Source organism: Populus nigra, chromosome 3 (genome assembly GCF_951802175.1).
Source record: "Populus nigra chromosome 3, ddPopNigr1.1, whole genome shotgun sequence".
NCBI lineage: Eukaryota > Viridiplantae > Streptophyta > Magnoliopsida > Malpighiales > Salicaceae > Populus > Populus nigra.
Window position 1 is genome coordinate 6,748,595 of NC_084854.1, and position 12,778 is coordinate 6,761,372.

Sequence of the window (12,778 nt, forward strand, 5' to 3'; positions counted from 1 at the left end):
CAAATGATTAGGGATGCAATTGAAAAATAAAATCCAATAAAAAAAAGATTAAAACTAAAATAAATAGGAATCAAAAGAACGATGATCATATTTGATAAAAAAACATAAAAAATTAAATGTCAATTAATGAAATTAAAAAAAAATCAAATTTGATACAATTAAAAGATTGAGGGTCATTTTACAATTTTGCATGAAAAAATATGGGGGAGGATAAAAATTATCATAGGAGTTTTATCGTGCCTTGACGGTTGACATGTGCAGGCCCACCACCATGTAGAAGATGGCACGATGCTTTAAAAACCACACTGGAATGGGACCAACGATTACTGGGAGGCACCACATGCGTCATCCAAAGGGCGTCGGCGCCTCCGACTTCATAGCATGGGATCTGCATGTGCCAACCATTCTTTTTTATTTATAAAAGATCAAAATACCCTTGATCCCATTCAATAATTACAAAACAAAACCCCCAATGCTAGAAAACCAAAAATTCCCCTTCACCTTAGCCAAAAAAAAGTTAACCCCAATGTATATTAGATAATTGAAATATATAAAAAATGTAAAAATTAAAAAAACACCCCTTAGATATTAACTTTTTTTTTTTTCAAAAATATGAACGTAATTATACTGTGCAATAAAGTTAAAATATTATTCACCCCCTGATTGTGTGTTCAATCATTTGGTTTTTAAAGGGCAGAATTATGACTGTATCGTGGATTACACTGTTTACATGGATAATAAAACATGAGGAGAATTAGTTCTATGTATAATAATGTATATTTAAATGTTAGAAAATTAAAATTTATGATGAGCGAAGGCCCGGGCAAACGCCCTAGTGATTTTTTTTAAAATGAAGAAGAAAAGAAAGTTGGTGGCCTCATATAAGCCAAAATGGGTCCATGGGCCAAGGCCCAGTTCCAACAAACATGACGAACGACAATCCAAAAAATATATAAACGCTCTTAGAAAAATTTGTTTTTGTTAAAATGAATTATTTCCAATACCACAGGAAACTAATCAATTGGTTGATTGTGATAAATTACAGAGACTGATAAGACTTTTCAAAAGTAGAAATGGGCCTAGCCTTGTTAACATCATATTCTAGGCCCGAGAGTAGCACAATTTGGATTGGATCTTTTACATTTTATTTTACAACATTCATTATGATATATGTATATATATGATGATGATGATGATGAAAATCAATCGAAGCTCAAGCTCAAGCTCCTCCCCAGATCAGGGCATTTCTTGCTTGGTTCTTCGCGGGTACGAATTAATCGATCGATTAATCAGATTGCAGCAGCCCTTCTATTTCCTGGGGTAACTTCATCTGTCTTTCTGTCTTTCAATTTGATTTTTATTGCTATTTTATTTTAGATATTCGGTATGAAGAATCAAGGAACTTATTTTAGGTTTCTTGGTTCTTCCAGATAGATAATTAAAACCGGAACATTGCTTCTTTTTATAAGGAATTAATGTGATTTTGTTTAGGAAAGAATAATTCTTGTTTGTAGTTTCTATCATTTCTAATAGGGTTCCACTTCCAGGCTGAATTCATGGGAAAACCAAAGCAAAGACATGTAGCAGCGAAGCCTGCAAGCAAAAAGAATGATTCTGATGGTGAAGATGGTTGGGTTATAGTAAAAAAGCAGAGAGTCACCATTCTGGTGCCTCCCCTTCCTGTTGGGAGGATGCTAGACCCAGGACCAAGTAAGCCAGATGCAGCTGTGCCGGTGAAAGCAGTCAATCATAAATCGACTGTTCTGATTGAGGCTACTACTAATACCAGGAGGATTTCTTTAGTTGATGAACTGGAGAAACTCGCACCATTGGCTCCTAATAGAGGTGGTGATCCTATTACTGCCACAGCAACTCCTCCTGCACACCACTTTTCAGCTTTACACAGTCTACGTAGACTGAATGTAACCATGGAATCGAGAAAGCCAAACCTAGCCGATACTTTTAGGTCTATTGATGCGCTTGGAGTGTCAAACATATCCAAAACAATCAAGCGGTCAAGACTTTTGCTTGGGCCAGGTAGTTTCCTTGATGGTGAGATGTTGCTAAATCAGAGGCTAAGGGCATCACTTCTTGAGAAGAAGCTTCAAAAGGCTGGTGGATTGAGCAGGTGGTTAGCATCAATTGGGCTGCGGCAGTTTGTGAGGATTTTTCAAGAGAAGAGTTTCAGTAAGTTTCAGCTGGTGAATCTAAGCATGAAGAAGCTGAAGGATATGGGTGCGGATGCGGTGGGCCCTCGGAGAAAGCTGATCCATGCTATCGACTGCATTTGTCAGCCACACTGTTTCGGAGCTCACTAAAATGTTAATAAGTCAGCCAAAGAGGAGGGGTGCTTTGAGCCATCCAGGTACATATGCCATCTTTTTGTGAGTGATTGAAGTTGTAAGTTGGAGGTAGGTCTTGTTTCATGACAATTAGATATAACCGTGCTAGATAATTTACAGTGCTGTCTACTCGTTATGGATTTGCATGTTGTGTAGAATTAGTGTGGGGATTTTTGTAATATAGATTGATTCAAATCAAGAACACATCCAGTTTTCTACTGAAGAAACATGGTCGATTTGTTCAGGGTGAAATAGGGTGTGCATTTCCCAAAGATTCGGAGCTCCTGATAGCTACTCTTCTGTATGCTTGATGATGGATTCCCATTTCTTTTAAACTACTTCTAAAATGTTTTGGGCAGCCTAAACAATACATAACTCACAAGCAGAGTCTTATTTATTGGCTGATCTGCTAACCAATTCATTTGTTCTGCATCTCCCAAGTCTTATCCACTAGTGTTAAGAATGTAGACTAAGGCCATGTTTGTTTTCCGGAATTCATTTTTCGGGAAATCATTTTCCAAACTTTTCTATGTTTGTTTGCCGTTAGGAAAGTTGGTCAACAGAAAATACTTTCCGGTCAATGGAAAACACTTTCCAGGCAACGGAAATACTTTCCGGTTAAAAAAAAATTTGGTTTGGTCTCCAGGAAAGTGTTTTTCCTTTTGGCTGTGTTTGTTTTCCGGAAAGTGGTTTCCGGTAAACCACTTTCCAAACTTTCTTGTGTTTGTTTGCCATTAAAAAAGTTGGTCAATGGAAAACACTTTCCAGTCAAAGGAAAATTTGGCTTGGTTTTCAGGAAAGTGTTTTCTTGAAAAATTTGAGCCGAAAATACTTTCCAGAAGTTGTGAAAAATTTAGAAATGTCATTATTTGCTGATTATATCAAATTTGATCCTCAAACTTTTGATTGCTATATATAATTTGTTTTGAATATTTATTTTTCAATTTCATCTCTTAAAAATTAATTTTTATATTAATTTTGATCCTTATTTTTATAATCGCTATTTGCTTCCTTATCATTTTTTTTATTGAAATTTTTTATTTATTAAATTTGGTCTTCATTCTTTTGATTGTTATTTATTTTATTTGAAACAATTTATAAGATGTTAATTATTATTATTTTAATTTCTTTACATTTTTTTTTTTTTAATTTTTTAGATTTGATCTCTATTATTTTGATTATTGTTTATTTTATTTGAGATAATTTATGAAATTATATTTTTTTTCAATATCATTCTCATTCAACTTTTTAATTTGTAAGATTTGTTCCTTATTATTTTAATAAACTTGAGAAAAATAAAACATTAATAAGTTATTTTTCAGCTCATTTTCCATGACATAACCAAATACTGGAAAGTGTTTTCCAATTTAATTTTCATTGCACTATCAAATATCAGAAAATACTTTCTCGAAATTTACTTTAAAAAAAAAAACTATTTTTCTAGCAAACAAACAGACTTAAACTCAGTAGGGTTTATGTCATGCCCTTTCCAGTGGACTGAACACGGTATGATATATGTCTGTGATGCATCTCCAGTATAGTTCTCCTATCGTTATATTATTGTAGGCGTAAGCAATAGCCGGCAAAGTCACTTTGCAAGGTTCCAAAAGCTGTAGGATCAAATTTCCTCCAGATAAAGGTGTTTTGGTATTGAGAATCATTTTCGCTGTATAAAGGATCATGGTGAGGAGTGAATTGAACTGAATTCTAACGTGCTGCATAACAGTTTCAAGATTGTATACATACAATTTAATAGCCTTATGCTGGGTCATGAGCATTAGTTCTTCCCCCCCCCTCCCTGTGAGTTTTTTTGGCATTACAAATCGAAAAATTTATGGTAATTAGTGTATTCTATTAGATAGTTAAAAAAACAATTCATGAATCATGAAAGTGATGAGTATATTTTCATATAAAATTTCCTTTTTCTACTTATATCTATTTAAAAAAAAATAATAAGTTGAGGAAATATCTGATATGATGCGACCACATCATATTGGATATAACATGGGGTTGAACCTCAATGATATTATCTAGGAGATGGTAGCGCGATTTCAACTTCAATCAGAAGAGCAGAACTCTAGATGGAGTTTGCCTGGTCCAATTTTTTTTGTTTTGTTTTTGTCTATATTTTTAGATAACAAGTATACTAATCGTTTGATGTAATATAATGTCTGTAAGATTATTATTCCCAAATGAACCTTCTATCTATTAGCTATTAAAATCATTTTAATCCTAAATCATTTGAAGAATGAAATAGATGATGAATATGTGTGAGAAAATTTACAAATTACCATATAGAGAAATCAAGCAAAAGCACGATAATAAAATAAAGTTACTGAAGCTATTTACATAACCAAGCTAAATTGATTCCTAAAATATATTACTGGGTATTTATCATTTAAATTGACACTGAAATATTTTAATTTATCAAAGACTTTCTCTCAAGTAAAATTAAAATTACCTACATACAATAACGTATGATATTCTTATATAAGTTTAAAAGAGCATAAACACATTAATTTCTATTATATTTCAAAACAAAACAACCACACAAATCATGTTTGGACATCTTTATTTTTCATGGCATGCATAAGCAAATAACATGCATAATCTCTCGTATGAACATGCACAACAATCTATTCAAATAGTGATCAATCATTTAAAGTTATTATATTCAATTATGCATACTCAACACAACCAGGATTAATAAATACTTTAATACTCCTAAAGGTCACCAGTTCGAGTTTCACAAACCTCAGGGTCATTGGAGGCTTACATAGTCGTTAACTTCAGGGCCCAAGAAATTAATCGAGATACGCGCAAGCTGACTTGAACACTCACGTTAATAAAATAAATAAATAAATACTTTAATAACATAAATAAGAAATTCAAGAATGTCAATGAGAGGCTACATTGAAGCCTTAACAATGATATTTATCTTATAATCATACAATTACGAACCAAAATCTATAGAATATGGAAGAAAAGTATAAGGAAAAACTTTGTTTATGTTGATTTTTCCAATAGTTGATAAAGTCTGATTCAATCTACCTTTTGGTCCTCTTACACCCAACATTGACAATGGAGAAAACCTCTTTGCTGTCAAATCTAGTCATATATTATATATATATATATATATATATATATATATATATATATATATATATTTGTGGTAGATGGATATAATTTATTTTTTAAAATGTTTTTTATTTTAAAATATATTAAATAATATTTGAAAACAAGATTTAAAAACTAGTTAACCTTTATTTATTAAATTTTAAAAAACAATTTGAGCTTAATTTGAAAACTTTATTTATAAATCAACGAAGCAAATTTAATAGGTTTATCACTCTTCTTATGTCTCTTTCTTTTTTTATCTGTTCCAAAATCTCTTCTTATTTGTTTTTTCAAAACTTGTAGATTCTATCCCGTGACTTTTTGCGCGCAACAACGGGAAAATTAGGCATTGGATACGCGTTGTTATTTTTATTATTTAGGATATTTTATAAAATACAAATACATGTAATAAAAATTAAAAATACTTCGTTTCTCAAAATCTACTTTTCGAGAACTACTTTCCAAATTTTTCTATGTTTGTTTACTATTAAAAAAGTTGGTCAACAAAAAATACTTTTCAATAAATAAAAAATTTAACTTGGTTTTCAGGAAAGTGTTTTCGTGAAAAATGTGAAAGGAAAACACTTTTCGGAAGTTGTGAAAAATTTAGAAATATCATATTATTTGCTGATTATATCAAATTTGATCATCAAATTTTTTATTGCTATATATATTTTGTTTTGAATATTTATTTTTTAATTTCATCTCTTAAAATTTAATTTTTATATTAACTTTGGTCCTCATTTTTATAATTGTTATTTGTTTTTTTCTTATTATTTTTTTATTGAAATTTTTTATGTATCAAATTTTATCCTTATTCTTTTGATTGTTATTTATTTTATTTGAAATAATTTATGAAGTGCTAATTATTATTATTTTAATTTTTTCATCTTTTATTTTTTTAATTTTTTAGATTTGATCTCTATTATTTTGATTATTATTTATTTTATTTAAGATAATTTATGAAATTATATTTTTTTTCAATTTCATTCTCATTCAACTTTTTAATTTATAAAATTTGTTCCTTATTATTTTAATAAATTTTTTTAAAAAATATTAATAAATTATTTTTTAACTTATTTTTTATAACATAATCAAAAACTAAAAAATATTTTCCAATTTATTTTTCATTACACTACTTTCCTAAAATTTACTTTTCAAAACTAAATTAGTTTTAAGCAAACAAACGGAACTCCTGAAGTTACCCGAATACTACTGGCCAGTAAAAATACCGAAATACTCTTCAATTTCACTGGAAATTGTGAAAATATCCCTGGTTGCGGATGTAGGTCACGCGCAACTACTGTTGGAGAGACTGGAATTTTCCGGTGGAAATTCGGGAAAAAAGGGAAGAATGTGGTAGCTCTCGGTGAGAGGACTACAATGGTGGTGGTTGTGTTGGTCTTTGATGTCCGGGGAAAGAGGATCGACGGCTTGAAGCTTCGGTTGGCCGAAGGTTTCGCTGGCTTTTCCCAGCGATATACGGCGTCAAAGGCGATGAATACAAACTGGGGTTTGCTCGAGAGGAGGAGATGAGTCTTTCTGTGTTGGTTTATCCGTGAGACTTGGTCGGAAGACAGCGAGCAGAGGCTAGAAGCAACGCCGGCGATGAAAGAGAAGAATACAAGGCTAGAATCCGGTGTAGGCAACCTTACAGAAGGTTCGGTGAGCTTACTTATTTTAGACGGTCTAGATCGCTTCCGATCTAATCCGACGATCTATATCTGATCAATCTGAAATTAGATTACGGTCCTGATTTCCTGAGTTAGTGATCAAGTGTGATGCTCCTATTATAGATCTGTGAACTTTATTACAGGGAACGGTTGAGATGATGGGACGTTTAGATCTAACAGTTATGGTTGTTTCTAGGCAGTGATCTGGTGTGGATGAGGCAAGTATACGGCTCTGGATCTACGGCTGGAGTGTCTCTGAAGGTGGATCTGACGTTGTGACTTTTTGTGGTATTTTTGAATTGTTTTTTTTTTTAAATCAATATCTTTACCATGGTGAAGAAAAACTAAAAAAACAACAATACAACTTAGCATTAGGATTACATTCTTTTTTTAGCTCCTCCTTTGTTCTTTTTAAATTTTCACTTGCTTTTATAGAAAATTTTCACTGCTTCACTGAAAAAAAAAAAAAACTTCTGCATTATTAATTTTTATTTTATTATATATAATAAAAAATACGTATAAAAAATAAATTAAAAAATCAAAACAGTATTAAAAAAAGTCTATTTCAATAGCTAAAAATTAATTTTGATTGCCAAGAAGATTTTAAATATTAAAAAATATTTTTTTGACTGGTGTCAACTCAGTGTTCATAACTGAAAATGATGGTTTTAACTCAAAATAGCATGAAATTTATTTTTTATCCTGGTCGGTATAATTTGGCTCGTATGAACCCAATAAACCTAATTTTAATAGAAAATAACAGTTTTAACCTGAAAGGACTGAAATTCATTTTTTAACCTGCTGGAAGGGTAACTGGATGAAGTTTGATCCTCATCAAGAATAATCTTTTTCTCATCAAGAATAATCTTTTTGACATGACTCAATATGCAGTATTGATAAAAGAATACATTTGACAAAATTATTTTGTCCATGGTTTGATTTCTTTGGGACGAGGGAGAAGATACTTCCATCCTCTCCTTGTAAAGTGGATGGGACCTTTCAGCAATTTCAAATGTTTATTTTCTGGTCCCGAAGTCTGGCAACTGTAATAGTTCTACAGAAACAGAACCATATTTGCTTGGAGAGGGGTGGGATGGGGGGATGTCAGGACTGCTATTTTCTACCGTATCTTAACGTGTATGTGGTAAATTGCTAGGTTCCTCGACAAAGAAGAGTCTTTACTCATGCTAATCTGTTGTTTAGGTTTTTGATCATGCAAATGTAAGAGTATGAAGGTATTTGTTTATCAGGAGCTCGAATGGAATTGTTTCAGGAATTTGAATAGCTTTAGGTGTGCATTTTTTGTTTTTAATCAGCCTCGTGAATATTATTGCAGCTAAAGGATCAAGGGTTAGGATACTTTTTAGGAATTTTGTTGTTGGCCATGGTATCATAGGAGTAACATCCCTGCCTGTCCTCGTCTTCCCTGCTTTTGGGTCGTGTCTTTGTCTATGTTTTGGCATCGTGACACACGGCGGTGTCTCTGTTCTTGAAGTTTGAGAGCAACCAAAAATTGGAATGATAAACTTCCCCAGGAACGTTTCAAACATGATTATAGTATGACAGAGATTATCTAATTTTCTTGCTGTGACGGGGAACTAATGTTTAAAATGTCCTTTTCATAATCCAAACCTTGATGATAATTTCTAGTTCTAAAATGAATTTTTAATGCCAGAAACAGTTTTGTAATTTGATGAATTTTATTTCTTCTCTGAGAAGCACATGAGAACTTTCATTAGCTTGAATCATGGGTACAAAGCCATGGTAAAAAGAGAACTATCTAGAAAACTCACTAGATAGAAAAGAAAATCCAAACTAAGAGACACTTGATGACACAAATCACTGGATTTTCATCTCCTTGACCTGCATTGACTCTGGTAATACAGCTACAAACTGGGAATTCTTCTCCTGTGAACTTCTTAGATGGATGGAGCAGGGCTTTGGTACACCATAAACCAAGGAACGAAGCTTTCCCAATCACAGCAAAACAGTGAACAGACAGCCCCGACAATGGGCATCAAGGACAGTAGCTATGTTCGCACAATAAATGGATAGGTATAGAATCATGTTGACGTGGATATAAATTTATTTGCGAGGAAAACAAGACAGGTCTATAAAAAAAAATCTAGATCTGAAGAAAACACACTGGAAAGGAGAGAGGAAAAGAAAAAAGAAAAAAGAGAGAGAGAGAGAGAGAGAGAAGGGTATGCCGCTGGTGAAAGTCAAGCCATACTAGCTCAATTCTTGGGGCAGTAGGGAGGGCAGACTGCTGGTCCTGCCGGAGTGAGAGATTGAGTAAGAATGGTTCTGGGTGGTTTTCTTCCGAGGTTAGCAGCTACTGTCTGTGTTGTGAAAAGCATTTTATTATGTGACTGTGATTGTGCAAGAACTTGAGAGGTTGGTGTCATGGTTGAAGGCAAAGAAGAAACTGGCAGAAACCCTGCTTGGGCTAAGTTAAACCCAGTTGAAAGAAGCATTACTAGTGCAATAGCACATATAATGGCAGAAAATGATTTGAAGCTCATTGCTTAGCTTCTCACAAGTTTTATTTGATAATGATACTAAGTGAAAGCTGGAAACTTATACTTGTTCAGATTTCCCTGTCTATCACACTGCTTTTGACTCCTATGAGTGGTTGACAAAACACGCTGACTCGTTATTTCATCATCATGTGGCTGGTCATTGTCTTTTTCTGTCAAAATGCATGCATACTGTCAGATAAATTATAAGGCCACTCACAACAGCTTTCAATTAAAAATGGCTTTTCTGTTTTTTGTTGTTTCAGTTGCTGGAATTTGGGGACTTTTAGCCCTTCACCTGGCTGATGAGTCTATTCTTCCATTAGATTACCACTCTTATGTGGAGCAGTTACAGGTGCGCATCTGATCTTGGATGTGTAAGGATGGATCAAAATTTCTCCAAAATATATCTTGTCAGTTAAATAAAGTAGACTGGATGTTGAGTTTCTGCTTTAGCCTCATAGAAATGAGTTGTGAGGTTTGACTACTCATAGAAAATGTAAAAAATACTATCAAGTGACCAAGATGAACGGAAACTTGCCAACAGTGATGATTATTGCATTTCTATTTGAAACCCGGGGATGCCTCCTTCAGATTCATCATGTACCTTGGCAGGGGCATCCAGGTTCCCTGAGCAAACTATTGGCCTGCAACATATCTCTTCATCCTTTAGTAAACTCGATTCAAGAACTTGCCTCTGCTGCCAAGGTTGTGGAGCATGAAATCAAGGTAAACTGTGGAAGTAATTATTGGACTCTCTGTATTTAAGGGGAGATAATGAAAACCTATTACATTTTATGGCGATTCAGCTCTCTCTCAACTAATTATGGGGGTATGTATTGTTTTTCAATGCAGCAATTGAGAGAGCCGGGAAGTACCAGTATTGGTGCCGCCTTTTACTTCTTACCTCTTTTTTTTTTTTTTTTGCCCTCCCTGTTTGAATCTTTACAAAATTAGGAATAACCAGTATTGGTGCCTGCTATTCGCTCAGAAACCAGATTATTTTTTTATATAAAAATTAATATTTAATTGCTGCAAGTATGTTTTAAAAATTATATATGTTACTTGAGTTGTAGAGTTGAGATTAGATCGAATAAATTGATTTTATTTTAGTTAGATAAAAATAAGTAAAAAATGATAGTAAATATATCAAGCTTTAGATCCCGTTTATTTGCTGCAAAGTAGTTTTTTTTAAAAGTAAATTCTGGGAAAGTGAATTATTTTTCGATGTTTGGTAGTGTAATGGAAAATAAGTTGGAAAACACTTTCCAGTGTTTGGTTATGTCATGGAAAATTAACCGGAAAATAAGTTATTAATGTTTTATTTTTTTCAAGTTCATTAAAATAATAAGGAACAAATCTTACAAATTAAAAAGTTGAATAAGAATGAAATTGAAAACAAATATAATTTTATAAATTATCTCAAATAAAATAAATAATGATCAAAATAATAGAGATCAAATCTAAAAAATAAAAAAATTAAAAGATGAAGAAATTAAAATAATAATAATTAACATTTCATAAATTATTTCAAATAAAATAAGTAACAATCAAAAGAATGAGGACCAAATTTAATAAATAAAAAATTTCAATTAAAAAATGATAAGAGAAAAGCAAATAACAATTATAAAAATGAGGACCAAAGTTAATATAAAAATTAAATTTTAAGGGATGAAATTGGAAAACAAATATTCAAAACAAAACATATATAGCAATCAAAAGTTTGAGGACCAAATTTGATATAATCAGTAAATAATATAACATTTCTAAATTTTTCACAACTTTTAAAAGGTGTTTTCCGTCCATAATCAAAGGAAAACACTTTTCTAGAAACCAAGCCAAATTTTTCTTTGGCTATAAAGTGTTTTCGTTGATCAGAAAGTGTTTTCCATTAACCAACTTTTCCAATAGCAAACAAACACATGAAAGTTTGGAAAATGATTTCCCGGAAATCACTTTTCAAAAAACAAACATAACTTAAAAGAAAAGTGATTATGATAATTCAAGAAAAAAATATTTTCTTTAAAAAAAGACAAACGATGTATCTTGATTTACAAGCCATTAAAATATAAAAAAACAAAATGAGGTAAAAAAAATATAAAAAATATATTTTAATTAACTCAATTTAACATGATAAATTTATAATCCTGTAATTAAGGTCAATCTAATTCAGACTATCCTATTAAATCAAATTAGAATAATTCAAGGAAAAAAAATTAAACGAATTATAAACGTCTCCACAATTGGATTAATGCTTTATATATATATATATATATATATATATATTCAGCTTAATAGATTAATGCTTCCTGGGGTGTAGACGTGTAGCCTTACTCCCAATATAGAAAAATCCTCATTTTCTTCTTCTTTTCCTCTATCATTTCATTACTGTCATCTATCTTCAATCTGTGGACACCATGAATTTTAAGAATGGTCGCGCAGATCCTGGTGAAAGGTCAAATGTTGCGTCTATGAAAACGTCGAAACTTTTGCTTGAACTGATATTAACAAAACATTAAAAAGCATATTTATCAAGCCGATTTAGCTTGACTGGTTAATTTGAAACTTGACCGACTTGAGATGTTTATCAAGTTTTAAATTATAAAAATTTAGGGTTGTAATTGGTTCAGTTAAACCTGGACAACCTCTTGGGTCAACTTGAAATCCAGGTGACTCGGTATAATCCGAATGAGACCTGATTTTTTTTATATTTTTTTAATAAATTAAAAAAATATAAAATTAGTTTATGAATACTTCGATTCACGTATCTTTTTTTATAGCCTAAATCCATATAATTGTATCTGAACTTTTTGATATGTAATGACTATATATAGCTTATATTTATTTGAATTATTTTACTTTTTTAATGTGAAATAATTATACTATACTTCACATTTTTTTTTATAATTTATATTTATATGTATTATTTCTTTATTTTTTTTTTATAAATGATAACTATATATAGTTTATATTCACTTGAATTGTTTTACTTTTTAAAATAAGATAACTATATTATATTACACTTCACCTTTTTTTTTTTATATTGCTTATATGAGATAGCTATATTATACTACACTTCACTTCACTTTATATAAATATACCTAGCTTACATCAACATGGATTGTTT

At 31.5% G+C, this 12,778-nt stretch overlaps 1 protein-coding gene across 4 annotated transcripts; it reads left to right on the forward strand.

Annotated features, from left to right (window-relative positions):
* Positions 1–1,155: 1,155 nt before the first annotated feature.
* Positions 1,156–10,689, forward strand: LOC133687775 (probable glutamate carboxypeptidase AMP1). Of its 4 annotated transcripts, XM_062107092.1 has the most exons (6): positions 6,690–6,972; positions 7,023–7,124; positions 9,727–9,810; positions 9,918–10,006; positions 10,267–10,380; positions 10,507–10,689. In XM_062107092.1, exons 1-6 carry the CDS (start codon positions 6,843–6,845, stop codon positions 10,606–10,608), a joined length of 621 nt encoding a protein of 206 aa, XP_061963076.1. In that variant the 5' UTR covers positions 6,690–6,842; the 3' UTR covers positions 10,609–10,689. The 4 variants fall into 4 exon arrangements, 2 of the variants coding, with proteins under 2 accessions (XP_061963075.1, XP_061963076.1); XR_009841032.1 differs by lacking the exons at positions 6,690–6,972; positions 7,023–7,124; positions 9,727–9,810 and adding exons at positions 1,156–1,320; positions 1,548–2,365 and having other exon boundaries at positions 10,507–10,555; XR_009841031.1 differs by lacking the exons at positions 6,690–6,972; positions 7,023–7,124; positions 9,727–9,810; positions 10,507–10,689 and adding exons at positions 1,156–1,320; positions 1,548–2,365 and having other exon boundaries at positions 10,267–10,455.
* The last annotated feature ends 2,089 nt before the right edge of the window (positions 10,690–12,778 follow it).

Excerpts from the sequence above, each read along its gene's own strand:
- LOC133687775 (XM_062107091.1), top strand. The coding sequence starts at position 1,171 with ATGTATATATATGATGATGATGATGATGAAAATCAATCGAAGCTCAAG. Across the intron at positions 1,321-1,547 it reads CAGCCCTTCTATTTCCTGGG|GCTGAATTCATGGGAAAACC; the intron begins GTAACTTCATCT and ends TTCCACTTCCAG.